General features: G+C 34.8%; 1 protein-coding gene across 8 annotated transcripts in view; it reads left to right on the top strand.

Moving 5' to 3' along the window:
* Positions 1-18071, top strand: part of CEP44 (centrosomal protein 44) — a 60048-nt gene that overhangs the window by 35320 nt on the left and 6657 nt on the right. For 6 of the 8 annotated variants that reach the window (XM_043971662.1, XM_043971665.1, XM_043971660.1 and 3 more), the window contains 3 exons: positions 3037-3246; positions 4163-4238; positions 11031-11123. In XM_043971662.1, coding sequence (XP_043827597.1) covers positions 3037-3246; positions 4163-4238; positions 11031-11123 — 379 coding nt within the window. Of the gene's footprint in view, positions 1-3036; positions 3247-4162; positions 4239-11030; positions 11124-13342; positions 13378-18071 lie in introns of all 8 variants that reach the window. The other 2 variants (XR_006353602.1, XM_043971666.1) reach the window with 2 other exon arrangements.

Consider the following 18071-nt stretch of genomic DNA (forward strand, 5'->3'; position numbering starts at 1 on the left):
ATAAGGATAGTATTTCTTGTCTATGTTTAGGCCTTTAATTTCTTTCTCTGCTTATTGCTTCTGATAAAATTTTTACAACTATGTCAGATTATATGGAAAGCAAGGGAACATCCTTGCCTTAGTCTTTTATTTAATGAGAAAGTTTATAGTACTTTCCCATGACAAAACTAGCTTTTGTGGGGCAGCTAGATGGCGCAGTGGTTAAAGCTCTGGCCCTGGATTCAGGAGTACCTGAGTTCAAATCCAGCCTCAGACACTTAACACTTACTAGCTGTGTGACCCTGGGCAAGTCACTTAACCCTCATTGCCCCGCAAAAAACAAAAACAAAACCCTAGCTTTTGTTTTTATATGTATACCTTTTATCATATTAATAAAAATATGTCTTTTATACCTAAGCTTTATAGGGATTTTAGAATAAATGATTATTGTAATTTGTCAAAGACTTTCCTGTATCCATTGATACAGGTGTTTTTGTTAATTTTAAAATAAGTTTTATTAGTGTTGTTTTTATATTTTTATATCTCTATAATTTTCTCCAGTGCCTTTTTCCACTCCCTTTCAAAGAGCCATACCTTGTAATAAATAATATTTTTTAACAACAATAAAAGAAAAAAAAGTGGAAAAAATCACTATATCTGATTAACATATTGAAAATGTAGAGGCAGTGAGGTATCTTGGAACACAGTAGGCTTTAAGTAAATGCTAAATATTATTAAAGTGTACAATATCTTTGGGCTCCCTCCTGCTGCAGCGGGGCAAGATAGGAGTGTCTTCTCATAGCTCTTCTTTTGAACCACACTTTTTATAATTTTGCAGTATTCACTTTTGATTTTGTGAATATTTGTGTTTTTGTGTAGTTCATTGTAATCATGTGTATATTTTTTTGGCTCTTCTTCACTCTGTATCAGTTCTCATAGAGCTTGCCATGCTCTTAATCATTTGTCATTGTTTTTAGCACAGTTATATTCCATTTCATTTACATACAACACTTCATTTAGCCACTCCCCAACTGATGAGCATCTGCTTTTGTTTCCTTCCCATTCTGTACTATCAGAAAAAGTGCTACTGTATAAATACCTTGGTGTATATTGGGACTTTCCTTTTATTGATGGCCTCCTGATTTAAAAACTAGTAATTAAATTTCTGAACCAAAAGGTTTGTAACTGTTTTAGTCACTATTTGTATGATTCCAAATTGCTTTTCAAAATGGTTGTTCTGAGTCACACCTGTACCAGCTTGTTTTCCCATAACCCCTCCAAAATTTACTCTTCTCATTTTTATAAGGACTTTAGCATAAGTAATTGTTGTAATTTATAAAAGATTTTCCTGTATCTATTGATGCAATTCTATGGTTTGTGGTGTTTTTTGTTTTTTAATATGCATAATTGCATTAATGGATTAATTAATTACCATTCTTTCATCCCTAGTAGAACTTCACCATGATCATATTGAATAATTTTAGGAAGGTATTGCTATAGATTTTTTCTAGGGTTTTATTTAAAACTTTAAAATCATTATTCTTTAGTGATACTGATCTCTAGTTTTCTTTGCATTATCATTCCCTGATTTAGGTGTCTTGACCATATTTGTCTTGGGAAAGGAGTTTGGTAGTGTTTTCTTTATTAGTTTTTGAGAATCGTCTATGTAGTATAGATTTAAAGAGAATATATAGAATCAGAAAGAAGTTGAATGAGAAAATATCTATTAAATATCTCTGATATAAGGGTATGAGCAGTTTTTTTTCTCAAAGGAAGGATTGTGTACAATTAGTATCCATATGAAAGAATGCTACAGATTACCAATAATAAGAGAAATGTATATCAAAACAACTTTGAAGCTTCACATAACACCTAGCAAGTTGGTAAATGTGATAAGATAGGAATTGTCAGTTTAGAGGGAGTGTAGAAAAATAGGTACACTAATGTACTATTGGTAGATCTATGAGTAGATTCAGCCATTATGCAAAGAAATTTGGATTTGTGCAAAAGAAGATGAAAGTGTCCATACCTTTTGAGCCAGAGATTCCACTGCTTCAAGACATATACTTCAAAAGGGGAGAGTTAGGGATTTTTTTTAAAAAGACTATTTACATTAAAAATTACATAAAACATTTACATAAAAATATCTGTAGCACTCTGTTTTAGCAAAGACCTCAAAGTAGATACCCTTCAATTGGGAAATGGCTAAATAAATTGTAGCCTTTGAATGCATTTGGAATATTATTCTGTGGTTTAAAAAAAAATGACAATACATAGAAAAGCATAGGAAGAAGTTATGACCTGATTCATAGTAAGGAGAAACAGCAAAACAGTGTAAACTTAGTGACCACAAAAACGTAAAATGGGAAGAAATCAGTCACAAAAAACTTGAAACTGAATGCTGTAAAGTGTGTCAGCCAAAGTTGCCTCTTGTCTTCCTTCTTTTCATAGACAGGAGACTACGTATGGAATTCTCCCTTTACCCTTCCCTACCTTCTAATGTGAAGAGAGGTGTACACTTCATTTTTTGTTCTGCAGAACCAAGATTTGTTTGACTGAATTTAGCTGCCCTTTTTAACATTGTTTTTAGTTATGTTATTTTAGCTTTTGTGTAGGAGCAGCTAGGTGACCCATTGGAGAGAGTGCTGGGCCTGGAGTCAGGAAGACCTAAATTCAGATGTAGCATTAGACATTTACTGTCTGTGTGACCCATGGCAAATCACTTCACCTTGTTTGTCTCAGTTTCCTCATCTGTCAGATGAACTGGAGAAGGAAATGGCACACCACTCCATCATCTCTGCCAAGAAAACCCCAAAATGGGGTCACAAAGAATTGGAAACGATTGAAACAACTGAACAATAACAAAGTCTTTGTGTGGATGTTATTCTCTTGGTTTTGCTGCTGGGTGCTTTTAGTGAAGTCTAGATGCTAAGATCTTTTACTATAAATGCTGAATAACTGTTGGAAATAGTAAAAACATTCAACCATTCTTTTAAAAGAACTTTCATCATGAGTATTGGATTATAAAACCTATTGGTTTTTTTATTATTATTTCAGGACTCTGGTGTTAATTCTGAGATTGCAGAAATACGGAATGTTCTTGCTGAATGCCAAGAAAAACTTAAAAAACAAACTTTGATAGAGGATAAGTTACGTTATTTGGAAGAACAGCTGAAAGGAAAAGTGATTATAGATGAAATGGTCTGGAATAATCTTTTAAGTCGTGTCACCCTCCTTGAAACAGAAATGCTCCTACACTTTAAAAAGGTATCTTACATTCCTTAAAGCATCTTTGAGATATGCTGAATCTTTATGTTCACTTTTAGAAAATTATATATATATATATATATATATATATATATATATATATATATATATATATTTAAAAAATTTAATTACCTTGATTATGCAGTGATTTTTTTCCCTTTATTTAATAGTATTAACAGGCATTTAAATAATTCTTTAAAATTTACAAAGGATTGTGCCTACGTTATTTTAAGACTTTACAATAATCCTGTGAAGTAAATAAATACTGCATGTATTATCCCCATTTTATAGGTTTGGAATCTAAGCCTCAGGTTAAATGACTTGCTTACAGTTATATACCTAGTTGGTGTTTGAAACAAAATTCCTGATGCCACGTCCAGCCCTCTATCCCCTACATCAGGCCAGAGAATCTGATAAATCTGATGGTGGTTTTGAAATAACTTTGTTTCTAATAGTATTTAAAATCAGGTAAGTTACTGTCTGACCTTCTTTTCAAAGAGTCTCTGAAAATCTGTCATTTGATATTTAGCCTGAGGAGAGCAATAAATTGAGCAATTTATTTTCTTTGTTCAAAATGATATACAGCTATTTTCTTTGCTATTTTTCTTTCCCTTCCATCACAACAATCTAATAAATTACATTAAAACATTTGCTATGCCTTTAGCTCTCACATTGTGAAAACCACATTCTCTGGTCTGCCAGACAAGTTCATTACTTTTCTCCTCTTTCCTTCAGACAAAACTAATATGATAATAATAATAGTTTCAGAAAAATACTATCATTTTTGTTCTTAGAAAAAAATAGCTTTTTTTTTACACAAAGATTCATGTTACTTGATTGAAAGTAAAATATGGCTATGTTAATATACTTATATCTTAATATACATATATCTTAAGTCCTAAAAATTTCATTTCAGCATGATATACCTTCAGATACTGTTGATATGAAAGAAGACCATAAGTACAGCAGGAACAGGGATCTATCATCTCCTGGTAAGTTCTTGACTAATAACAGTATTTCCCATGTCTACCTCAGAATATTGTAAAGATCATAGTTTGACATGAGCATAGATATTTGTTATGTTTACTAGCTGTAATAAATTATTATACTTCAGTATTCATATTTAAAATATTGACATATAAAAACACTGTTACAATATGATAGTCTCAATAATATTTATGCCTCTCTGATACTTTTATAAGACACTTGATGTCAATTATAAAAAGTTCAGGGGGCAGCTAGGTGGCACAGTGGGTAAAGCACCTGCCCGGGATTCAGGAGAACCTGAGTTCGTGTAGCCTCAGACACTTGACACTTACTAGCTGTGTGACCCTGGGCAAGTCACTTAACCCTCATTGCCCCGCCAAAAAAAAAAAAAAGTTCAAGGAAGCCAGTAATTATAGAAAACAATGACATGAAGTATTGACTGAAGAACTTTGGGGGATACTTTGTTTTTCATATGACTATGGATGAGGGAAGGGGCAGCATACTCCAAAAGAAAGAACACTGATTGAAGAGTCAGAGGTCCTAGGATCATATTCTTTCTCTGATCCTTCCCTATTTGCCCTTGAACCAAGTTCCTAAACTACCCTAAGCGTCAGTTTTCATACTTGCAGAATGACAGAGCTAGACAAGATGGCCTTTGAGGTAGCTGTAGATCTGTTAACCTCTGAATAGTCATTTATTTATTGTGCCCTGAAGGTATCAATGGAGATACAAAAATACCGAATTTACAGTTAAGCAGTAGCTTATTCGTCTATGTGAAATGTTGGAGAGAGGAGACATCACTTAAAAAAAATATTGTAGGAAAAAAAATATATTATAGGGAGCAGCTAGGTGGCGCAGTGGATAAAACACCAGCCCTGCATTCAGGAGGACCTGAGTTCAAATCCAGCCTCAGACACTTGACACTAGCTGTGTGACCCTGGGCAAGTCACTTAACCCTCATTGCCCTGCCCCCCCCCCGAAATATTGTACAACTTCAAATACTTACATCATACATACATACACACATAGATTTATTTATTCATTCATTTTTGTTGCCTGCTCCTTTAAGACAGGTGGATTCTCGTCACGTTTGACATGGACAGTCTAGAATTGGGCCATGACTTATTTTACTGGGCCTTCCATATTGCACTTTTCCCAAATGGGAATAGTAACAGAGCTAAAAGTTTTTGGTCTGGTTTTTAGTAATGACTTTGGTTTTGTTATTTCTTAGAATTCTTGTGGGCAAAGGTGAGGTAATTTTCTCCTGGGTTTCAGGTTGAATTAAACAGTAAATTCAAAATTATATTACTTTTTGCCTTTAACAATTAAATTTTTTTCAACAAAATTATATTACTGATTTTTTTTGTCTTCTAGAGACAATTTTTTAATTTCCTAGTGGTTTAGCTGAAAATAGATATATTTACAAGCCTTTTATCTACATGTATTAACCATAAACCCCTTACAATAATTTCAGTGCACGTATTCAAAAAGGCATTTGAAATAGTCATATTAATATTCCTAGATATTGCTAAAAAAAACATTTTGGAAAATTCTAGATTTTGCTTGGCAAAGCCAATTGAATTTCTTGTAGTACCTTTGTTACACTAAAATTACAAAGATCTATTTTTCTATGAGTATATTGTCTTGTCTTTTAGGTTCAGTTAGATTTCTTTGGTTTCAAATGACATCTTAAAATGGGAGGTGAAAAACTGCCTCTCAATGAGTTTATAGCTACATTTCAATAAACAGAAGCCCAGCTAGTGTAGTCAGCCCTTTGAGTATTTTATGCCCTTTGTACCTTTTTCAGTCAAAAGCAGTATCTAATTTGACTTTAGTGCTGTTGTCCTGTAGCTCTCCTGTGCTTCCAACTCTTGAGGCAACCCTCTGAATGTTGAGAAACCCACGTAATTCCTTTTGTAGTTTAATTTGAATAGAAGTATCTAGGAAGTGAAAATGCCTGAAAGTTTTATAAATGTGTAATTCGAGAAAGAAGCCTGATTAAATAGGGATGAAAAGATTCATAGTGTCTCAGTAAGTTAATCAACTGTTTCTCATTAAGGAGTATAATTTTATCAGATTTCAGGTGTTTTATTAACATTTATTGACATGTTATTCATATTCTGGGAATAAACTAAAGTGTAGAATTTCTTGTCATGTACTACTTTGGCAGTTTGGTGAAGCCTATGGGCCCCTTCTCAGATTTTTTTTTAATTTGTAAAATAAAATTCATAAGATTACAAAGGAAGCCATTTTTATTGAAATAGTTTTTTTTTAAATTTATTTAATCGCTTAATAATTTCATGGACACCCAAAGTTCAAAGCCCAAATATAAAGACACAAAGAACCTGTGACACGGTTAGATTTTCTACAGTGTCCTGTATTTTACTGCCTAATAGAACAATACAATCGCCATTGTATTACAGCTGCAATAAAGCTGTCATGTGAAAAGCATAAAATTTTATAAACAAATTCCTACCCATCATCATCTCAAATAATGTTGATAAGAATTTATTTAATTAAACTTTTTCCTTTAAACATTTACCTGATTTTTATGTTTTAAGTGCTTTTGTAAAAAAACAAAACTACATGGCTGAATTTTGTGCCAAAGATGCATGGGGCATAGAGTCTGATCAGCATTTTAGAGGTTTCACCTTTGTGGGCTCAAGCTTGCGGACACATACCTAAGACATAAAATCATCTTGGACATCTAGACCCTCTCCCCTTTTACCAGCATGTTGTTAAAAACATGGCAATAAATCAGAAACTTTGCTAGTCAAGATAGACAGTGCTGTCCAAAGGTAAAAAGAGGCAGATCATTTACACCTTTGAATATGGCTTTAATATACATTTTCATACTTGATCATCACAACTATCCTCTGCAAAGTGCCCCAGCCACTCCCCCACCCCCCAGCCACTGTTTTGCAAATAGATGAACTCAGAGAGGTTAGGGGAGTTGCCAAATAGCCAAGAAATAGCATAGAAGCACCTTGAACTTTTAAGTTTCTTAGATTTTTTTTACCTGGATCCAATTTTCTTTTTCTTTTTTTTTTTTTGCTATAATAGATATTGTATATAAAGTGCTTTTTAACCATAAAAAGTCACATAAATATTAGATGCTATTAACCTATTAAAGGTATCAACACTCTGCAAATTCCATAATGATTGTTAGAGGAATAGATTCTTCAGGGACCTGATTTATGATCCTCTGGTCTTTATGTTTATGTAGACCAAATCTATATGTATATTGCCATTGTCTACCAAGGCCCTTTCCCCTCATTCGTTGATTAATTCAATAAATATTAAGCCTTTGTGCAAGGTATTGTGGTGCTAGATAATATAGAAGTCACAGCTACAGACTAAGATATGGTCATCGATCATTTATGTAGTTTATAATCTAATAAGGGTAGAAAGATATACTACTATATACACACACACATTTATGATTATGATAAAAGGTAGAATGAGATGTGTGGTGCTTTTTTCTCTAAGAAGTTCTTATGTTATGATAAAATATTATAAAAATTTTGAAATAATTTATTTTAAATTTATGTAGGAGTTGAGGAATATGAAAAATGACTTTCCATATGATAATGAGTAAAGTATAAAAAAAATAACTGGAAATATGACATTCTGTTATGTCATTGAACTCCAGTTGATTGCTGTCTAAAAGAATTGTGTGATGGTAAAGGTACAAGAAAAACATTTTGTAAGAAATTGGAGAGAACAGGTGATGTGTCCTGGAGAGGAATACAGGTATAGAGGATTGATTGTAGAGCAGGGATACTAGAAACTGTTTAATTAAGCATCTCTACCATACTACTGGCAAGGGCTTAGTGCCTAATTTATGGTAGAGATTTTGTGAGTGGAGAGAAGGATGGGAAAGATGTCGAGGAGGCAGACAAAGGTAAAGGATGACTATATAGTAGTAAATCTGTAACTTTTAAGGTTGGGGGTATATTTGACAGAAGTTGATAAGAGTGGATGAAGAATGGTTTTAATGACTGTCATTTTGGACATTTTAAGTTTCAGATGCTTACAACTAATATTATTAGTACATCCCCATTGGATGGGAGAATTATGATTAGCAAAGGTGAGAAGGGGAATAGATCAGGTAGGTAGGAGGGAAAAGTAAGAGAGAACAAAATCACAGAAAACAAAGGAGAAAGAAGTGTCCAGGAAAGAGGGATGGTTGAGAGTGCCAGACACATCAGAGAGGTCAAGAAAGATGAGGACTGAGAAAAAGCCATCAATTTTAGCAGTTAAGAAATTGATGGTAACCCATAAGTGGTAGGGTTAGAGATTGCTAGAGTTGGAGGATTGGTAGTTGAAGAAAGGAAGTGGTGAGATACATCTTCCCTCTCATTTGGAGCTGCTGAGCCAAAGAACACATTCACTTTGCCCTGAGGTATTGTACTCCTCTTTTCCAGGGACTCCATCCTAACTTTCTAGAGACTATAAAACTGGAAATTCTGTTTTTCCATAGGGAAATATTAAGGAAATAGAAACACATGATGCAAATTACTTGGAACTCTAAGGTTCCTAAAGTTACAACCACTTGACAATTAAAGCAGCTATAGAAGGACATTATTTAGCAAGTATATGCAATGGGGATCACAATATTTTTATCCCCACTATCTACGGTGTCACTTAAGTGATGAAGATAATTTAAATTCGGGACACATTAAAATTCAAAGATAGCATTATCATAAAGTAATAACATTCATGTAACATTTAGGAGATTTTTTAATAAATATATCACAAATAGGCACACTCTCTTTGGTATATTTCTTTTCAGTATTCTCAATTGTTGTTATCAAAATCAGTCCTTAACTGCTGAAGAACTGGCTATGATATAAGGCTTCAGGCTCATTCTTCTATAATACTAATTATAATGGATGGTGAGACTAGGGATAGACTACTCTGGAAGTGTGTGTATATATATATATATATATATATATATATATATATATATATATATATATATATATATATATATATATGTATGTGTATATATATATATGGAAAGTTATATATTATATATATTTATATATGGAAATATATGTATACATGTATATGGATACACACACACACACACACACATGCATGCCTGGTTGGGTTTTAAGCAATCAGGACATTTGTAGTCATTAGATACTTCAAGAGTGATCATTCTTATTGGTAATAGATATTGTTTCTTCAACATGGAAGAAAATATTTTCTTAACTATTTCAAGGCTGTTTTTTCTAATTTTAGAATATATTTGAGAATAGAAAAAGCAAAGGAGTTTGTCTTTTTCCTGACTGTAAATGATCAGGGAAAAAAGGGGCAATGTTACTAAATTGATGGCAGAATTATTTTAAATATCATATTAATTTACTTGTATAATCTGATTTTTATTTTATAATAAATATATATCCTTGTCATATATACACATATATATGCATGTATATATACATATATATATATACTTGTCTTGTTAAAATGATTATGTATCTGTTAAAAAGTATTCATAATTTATGGTCTCCTTTCTGGTTCAAATAATGTCCTATAAATTTTCTTGTGGCAGTTATATACATACTTTGACACATCAAAAAAAATCCCTCAGGTTATCAATACCCATATAATTAAATCGGTTTACCTCTTTTATTTGGATTTGTTAAATAGATGAAATCATCATTCACTTTTCTGCCATATTAGGATTGCTACTAAAATATCCAAATCTATGCCTTAAAATATGTAGGATATACACTGTATAGAAAAAGAAGCTTTCCTCTGAGTTGTGAAGAATAGTTAAAATTTTGTGAAATGGTAACATTTTTCTTTGAAAAAAATTATTTAAAGTCATACCAAGATTTTAACCCTGAATTAAGTGCGTAGTAATAGCAGACACACAATGTATTTGGAGTCAGAGATCATGGGTTCGAATCCCTTTCTGCCTCCTCTGTGACCATGGGCCAGACACTCAGCCTCTCTGGACCTTAGTTGGCTTGGCTTGTCTGTAAAATAAGGAGGTTGGACTCTATATCTGTGACTGAAATCTCCCCTCTCTCAAGGAGTAGAACACACATCTCTATGTTTCATGAGATTATGGCTCAACTAGGTAGTAAGGAACAGAGCTGAGATTTGAGCCCATTTCCTCTGATTCCACAACCATAATCCCTCTGTCCCCCCCCCCCAAAAAAAAACCCCTCTACTCTGGCTCACAGGGAAGAATGTCCTCTTTTCCCAAAAGAATCCATTAGCAACAACAAAACATCAATATTCCTTTCAATACTTGCAAATCTGTGGTATGTTGATATAGTTATTGCCTCTTGAAACTGATTACAATCCCTCTATAACTTAGCAGATGTTCTTTGAGAGTTGCTATGGCCCAAAGCCAACTTGGGGATGTTTGTCTCTGAACTTGGGTTAACTAATCTTCAAATGACAGCTATAAAGTGCATCCTTGGGCCTATCTTAGAAGCCTCTCCAACTTTGTAGGCTCTGCCAGAGCCCTCATACTGTGCTAGCCTAGCTTTCAAGGTGGTCACTGCCACACTAGCATAAGGCAAAGTAGGGCTTGGATGGAAGATTGCTTTCAGCTTACCATTTCAAAGGAAATTCTTGTTTTGTTTCATTTTGTTAGGCTCATGTCATAACTCCAAGGGACATAGCTGAATTCAGTGTCCTCAAAGGCATACTAAGACATAGATAATCTTGGTTAATTGAGAGTCTTATATTGAAAATATATCTATATCCAAATTGGTAGTATATCTTTGTTAGTTTTGTTACAAACAATATGTTTGATATTTTTATAACAGGTATCGAATATCCTTATCACTTGGGAGGATTCACTCACAACAACTTATTACTTGAAGGAGGAAAAAATGACTTGGCTGCTGAAAAAGAGCCTGGTATTCTTTGCGTGGTCCAAACAAAAATGTCTTTCTTGGCCAGGGAGGTGGGGAGGGTCAATTTATTAAAACCTTCCATTGAAATAGTTTCACTGCTTTATTAATAATAAGGTCTTTATAAATTCCTTGTGGTTCCTATAGTTGAAGGTACTGTAAATCATAATGATGGAATTATTCCCATGACTGGATCAGCTATTGTAACTTCTTTGATACTTCAGTGGATCTATTTCATCTATGTGGGTGCTCCCTCCAGTGGCATATACTGCAGCCCATCCACACCATCCTATGAAATGATTGTCCATATCTTCCCATAAGCCCTCCATGGATGTTCTATTCTGTATACTCATTATCCTTTCTTCTCATTTGGTAATAAATTTGATCTGTTCATTAATTAGTTTAATCTGACTGCATACAGATCACTTAATTTTGAAATGATACCTTCATCCAGTTATTTCCAAAAGGGATTTATCAATTTCATTTTTTGTGACATTGTTTGGTGTTCACCATGTCCAACAGTTCTTACAGCTCTTCTTTATGATAATACTGATGTGACATTTCTGAATCTCTACAAATCTTTGGCAGCTTCCATTTCTTAGTCCCAGATTGTATTTTCTAACGGTTTTCCCAGCTTTTTGTTAATGACACTGAGTGTAAGGTACATATTGATTTGGTTTGGAGAATCTTATAGGATTCTTCATAGAAATTCTCTACTAACTCATCTCCAAAAGATGTAGGTGCATAAACTACTACTCTTTTTATTGTGAGATCTATTTTCTCTCCGAGAACATGTGAACGGTTCTTCCAACCATTCCATGATGCAACTTATACATGTCTTCTGGCGGTGTATCACAGAGATCTTATATTTAGAATGCCAGGAGTTTAATTAATAAACACAAGAAATCATAGCATCCTCTGTCCTTCCCTCTGCCTCTGTCACTACAAAAATGTTCAGGGGCTGCACAAGACTGAGTGCCTTTCTAATGTTTTCATCTGTTTTATATGTTACCAGTGCTATTATGAATGAGGCTTCCTGGGAGTAAGGCACATGCTAGGCTGGTCCTCTAACAGCAGCAGACATTGTCAGAGGAACCACACCTGAAGCCTTCCCAGCTTGGCAGAACCTGCCAGAGCTTGTCATCTGCCGATATGGCCTTTGAGAATTCAAGGTCACCTTCCATCCAGTTAGAGGCGTCAGAATAGAAATTCTCTAGAGGTTTCCTAATAATAGAAAGGTCTAAGTTTAGCTATTCATTTTATTCAGCAGGAGAATATTAAAATCTAAACATTAGCAATAGATCTCCCAATATTAAGCAATTAAAAAATTTCCTTTTTCTGGTGGTTTCATCGTGGTCCCTAACTGGTAGCATTTTTAATCAACTACAAGAGCAATGACCTCTTTGCTGGTAGAAAAAAGAAGAACATTTGATAAGTTTTTTTTTCCCCCCTAGGTTAAAAATAAGACTTTGCAAATGAATAAATTGAATCACTCAGTTAAAGTATAAAATACAGAGAACATGAACTTTAAATGCAGAAGTGTTTTCTAGATTGAGTGGGGAAGTGGGATTGAGAGGGACGTGGGACAGGAGAATGGAGAGGGGCACTGCTCAGGCTTTTGAAAAGATACTAAAAACAAGTGAAGGAGAATAAGAGTTATGAATAAAATTGACCTGATGGTATATTAAATAGGATGGGAAAATCATTCTAAGTCATTCTGATAATAAGCAATTTATATGTGGGTAATCATGATTTGACCATCATCCTTTTCAGGTTCCCAGCCTTCAGTTTCCATGCAGGGAGCAATAGTTGCCTATAAGACTAGAGCACACGCTCACAGAAGCAACCTATCAGAGGCCATAGTTGGGTTGTGTAGTCAGCTGTGAGAAAGGTATTGAGTTAAGATCTTCATTTAGTCAGAAAAATCTGGTAGGTCAGGGAAGGAATGGAGCTAGGAGTCTACACAACTGTTATAGGGGGTTAGGATCAGAAATGTCAGTGTCAGAAATGGTTCCTTTCTTATTTATAGTTTTGTTTCAAACTCTTTCTACAATATTATTAAAGGGGATTTTTCTAAACAGAGTTTGCTCACTATTTGAGTGATCAGATTTCCAACCTTCCTTACACTTCATAAATTTATAGTTTAGTGTACTTAAGCCTTACTAGAAGAGTAAAGAATGATTTAATCTAAAACATATAGTACAATTTGGAAATGTTTCTTATAGATGCAGCTAAAGGAATAGAAGGTGGAGGAAGATGGGTGAGTTGAAAAAGATGACTACTAAAGATTTAGTACTAACCAATATTAGCATTAAATTAAACAAAGTTTTTAAGTTATGGTTATTTGAAGTTACAAAAGTGTAACCAAAATGAAATTGATAAATTCAAATGAAATTGTCAAGCGCCTTAGTCACTATAAAGGCAGTGCAAACTATTTTTAAAAAATAAGAATTAATTGAAAAGTTTGTTGTTCTGAAATATGAAAGGCCCCATATGGGGGGTTGGGGGGAGGGAAGAAACATTTTATTTTTATCATAACTTTCATTAACATTCAACATCAAGAAGTATTTGGAAAAGCTGCTTTACCAAACACTTTGATTTCTTGATTATATCCCGGAAATTTTTATTTTATTTTTTTGGGTATTGGCTCCCCCATTTACTCTTCCATGCCTTCATGCTTAAAAAATGTGACAGAAGCATGCTATGTCAAAAACATTCATTGTAGATCACACCACTTAGATGATAACACTTTGGAAAAATCCATTCTGATTGTGTAGAGAAAAATAACTGGCTCTCAACACATTTACAAAGGACACTAAAGAACCTGAAATGTGTTTTTAGCCCAGAACTTTCTAGCTGTGACAAGCTGGAAGATTTGGAGTAAGTCGCTTCACTGGTCTGAACCTCAGTTCTCACCTTTTAGATTGAATTAGATGCCCTTTTGGAGTTCTTTCTAGTTCTAAAATTAATGATTCTAAAAATAGTCTCCTTAGAACAAATAGAAAACCATTGACACACTGACTTGATTTTAAATTAAAGGCATGCTTATGTATGCCACATCTAACGTGTAACATTGATGAGGTTCATGAAGCCGTTCAAAAAGGATACATTGGTATCTTTGAGAAGGCTTCTTTAATTTGATAATGGAGTTCATGTAAAATTATTCTTTTTATAGAAGTCTACTTTATTTTCAGCTCCATTTTATTATATAATAAATATCTTCTTGAACAATTGTGGATAAAGTATTTGAATGTCAAATCCTTCTTCCATTTACTTTTAATTTAGTCAAATTTAGCTTCCTATCGGAAAAAATATTAACAAATCATAGCTAAGAATCCTAACATTTGCTCCGTGGAGCAGTGTACCTCAATAATTACAGCATATGTGAGTGTAGCTCTATAAAACAATCCTTGCAAATACATACCAATACAAATATATGCACATACATATATAGATAGACACATAGACACATACAAATAACAAAAACTAATTTGTAATTGAGACTTCAAGTTTAAATAAGGGAATCTTACCTGGCTTGGAAAGCTCTAAAAAAAACTGTAGTACTTGATAAATGTTTAAGAAAGATGGAGACAAATGCAGCGTAAGATTCAGCTGAGAGAACGTTTATTGACTTCGGCCCTTAGGCAGGTGGTCCAGGTAGGCTTCCTGGAGGATGTGGCATTTGACTCGTGCGTTTTTTTGGAAGGTAGAAGAAGCTAGAACTCACAAATAGATATGTTTACTGTTCGTATCAGTGAAGTGCCTCAGCATTCAAATCTAAATTGATGAAGCTTACTTACTGAATAAGCAGTTCCCTAATAGAAACTTTTGTAGTGTTTCCTGCAAGCCAGTGTCAACAGGTCTTAATTTCAGTTCTGATCTCTGGCTTCAGTAATTATTTCACCCTTACTTTAGAAGAAAACTGCATCAGTTCATTGAATCGGCAGCTTACTAAGAATGGTAGAAGGGACAAAATGATGAGGCTAATGGCAGGATTCATTGTCGGAGTCCAACAAATACAGATGGGGAGATGGTGTTCAAAGAAGACCAAAGCTCAGGAGTGACGTAGGAAGTCAGATGCTTAGAAAGCTGTGGTACAGGCAGTGTGCAGTCAGCTAGCATTTACTAAGTGCCTGCTTTGTGCCCCAAAATGAAGCAGTGCCTGCCATCAGGAAACTCCCTCCTGGGGGAGGAGGGAGTGGATGTGGGTAATCGTGTGAAAAATGATCGAGTGGTTTCCATTAGGAGGAAACCAGCCATTTGGGGGCTTAGGATAGGCTTCCTATGGAAGAGGCATTTCAACTGACCGGGGCAAGTGACAAGGGGATACATTTCCAGCATGGGGGAGGGAACTGGAGCCTGTCTGTACAAAGACAAGGAAGTGGGAGATGGAGCATTTTGTGTGAGGAACAGCAATCAGGCCAGTCTGACTGTAACATGGGAGGAAAGAGTATTATGTACATTCAGCTGAAAAATTAGTCTGGAGCCAGATTGGGGCAGGCTTTAAAAGCCAAAGAGATGAGTTGGTATTTGTCACTGGAGCTGAGTGGAACACCCAAGTGACATGGTCAGACCTCTGTTTTGGAATATCAGTTTTGGCTTCTGTGTGAAGGATGGATTGGAAAAGGGAAAAACTGGTGCCTAGGATACCATGTAGAAGCTATTGTAATAGGCCAGCAGAAGTGGTAAAGGCCTGGGCTAATGGGACAGCCAGGTGGTGCAGTGGATAGAGTGTTGGGCTTAGTCAGGAAGACCTTAGTTCAAATTCAGCCTCAGGCACTTACTAGCTGTGACCCTGGACAAGTCACTTAACCTCTGTTTTTTCATCTGTAAATTTGGGGATAATAATGTTAGGGTTTTGAGGATTAAATGAGATAATAATTGTCAAATGCTTAGTGCAGTGCCTGGCACATAGTAAGTGCTATATAAATGTTAGCAATTATTATTGTTTGTAGTAGTAGTAGTAATTTTAGTATTGGTTGTTATTGTTTGTCCTTCATCCTCGAAGAGGACATGACATTGAGAGGTGAATTGGATTTGTGAGGGAGGGCTCTGAAAAATCACCAGCTTCACTTTTTCCTCCAGAGCCATGTGAGTCCAGTAGCAAGATATAGGTCAGGATGATTGGAGATGACCCTGGATGTTTGAGACAAATGGGGTTAAGACTTTCCCAGGGTCACACAGCTAGTAAGTGCCAGGTGTCTGAGACCACATTTGAACTCAGGTTCTCCTGAGTCCAGGGCCGGTGCTCTATCCATTGTACCACCTCAGGAGGAAGTGTAATAATTTGGTTTTGATATGAGTGGATAGAATGAGATAGTTATAAGATAATGTAGTACAGGTAGAATTGAATAGACTTGGCAGCTTATTAGATGCGATAGAGTAGGAAGAGTCAAGAATGATGTTGATTATAAGCTTAGGAAAAATGGTGGTTCCCTCAGCAGAAATAGGGAAGTTAAAAAGATAGAAAGAAGGGTTTGGAAGAAAAAGTTAGTGGTTATCGATGTGCCTGTGAGATATCTAGTTGGTAATGCCCAATAGGCACTAAGTGTTGGGAGACTAGAGTTTAGAGGAGACTGGAGCTTTATATCAAAGCCTGAGAGTTTTCTACAAAGAGGCAGTAGTTGAAATTCATCAAAGTTAAAGAAGTCACTCAAACAGAGGGTTATAGAAAGACAATAGTGGCCCCCAAGATGAGCTCTGAGGTATATCCATAGTTAGAGAGTGGGACAGAGAGGTTTAGAAGCCAAACATGTAGGTGGACCACTAGGAAAGATTTGTGTCATGAAAACCCAGAGAAGAGAGAATGTTTAGGAGAAGGGGGTGGTCAACAGTATCAAGTGCTGAAGAGAAATAAAGATAAATACTGAGAAAAGGCCATTAATTTGGCAGTTAAAAAGAGGTCATTGGTAACTTTCAAGAGAGCAGTTCCAGTTAAGTGATAAAGTTGAAAGCCAGATATGTGGAGTTGAGAAGTTATTGGGAGGTGAGACAGTAGAGACAAGTGTAGACTAATAGGTTTTCTAGTGATGGTATAGAATCTCCTTTGAATATGTACATAGGCTAAGCACGATTGTTTGAATATGGGAGTGTTGGAAATGAAAGTGGAAATCTATGAAGAGCAGCAAGAAAAGATGTCTTCAGTGAAGGGAGCTAAGAAGGGAAGTGTGCTTCAGTATGATGGTACTTGTAATCGGCATACTAGTAATCCCTGTTGTTGACTTATATCATTGGAATTATTCTTGAGTAATAGTTGTACTGGGTAACAATGAGACCCCTTTCATGCCCCTTTTAGTGTACCCCTAAAAGGGATGGTTTTAGAGGCACTCTGATTAAATTTTTATGGTTCTACTTGCTTTTCCCCAACATGGAATACTTTTTGTTAGGTAAAGGAAGAATCAAGAAGTCCTAAGAGGACTCCTACTGAACATAAGAAGGTTGTTTTACTGACAAAACAATTTTACACTGTAAAAATTGTTTCCATAGTTTTTGTTATTTTTCATGCTTTTACATAATTTTTATGGACATTTGTTTTAGAATTCTGAATAAGTAGCATTCCTTGTGGTGGAGGATATCTTCAGTAAAACAAAAATGCATTTGTTTCAAAATAAGAGTGTAGTGTTTAGTCATGGTAAGGCAGATAGAGAATTCACAAGTGTTTCATACACTTTTAGGTATTTGTGAAGCAGTTCTCAAAAGTGAAGAAGTTAGAAAAAAGGGTAAAACCTTGTTCATTAACTGATTCTGATCTGTTTCCGGTAAGGTATTCAGAAAAAGAAGCATGAGTTTTCAGAGCTATAGTTTCAGCAAAAAAAAAGTTTTCTTAATTTATTTTGCTGTATTAAATGCAAACACTGAATCTGAAATTAGAAAGTTTGTTTCTCATTCATTTTTACTAGTTATAAAAACTAGAGTTGATTAATATATTTCTTACAAATATCTCAGTTTACTTCC

Source organism: Dromiciops gliroides, chromosome 6, assembly GCF_019393635.1.
Source record: "Dromiciops gliroides isolate mDroGli1 chromosome 6, mDroGli1.pri, whole genome shotgun sequence".
In the NCBI taxonomy this organism is placed as follows: domain Eukaryota; kingdom Metazoa; phylum Chordata; class Mammalia; order Microbiotheria; family Microbiotheriidae; genus Dromiciops; species Dromiciops gliroides.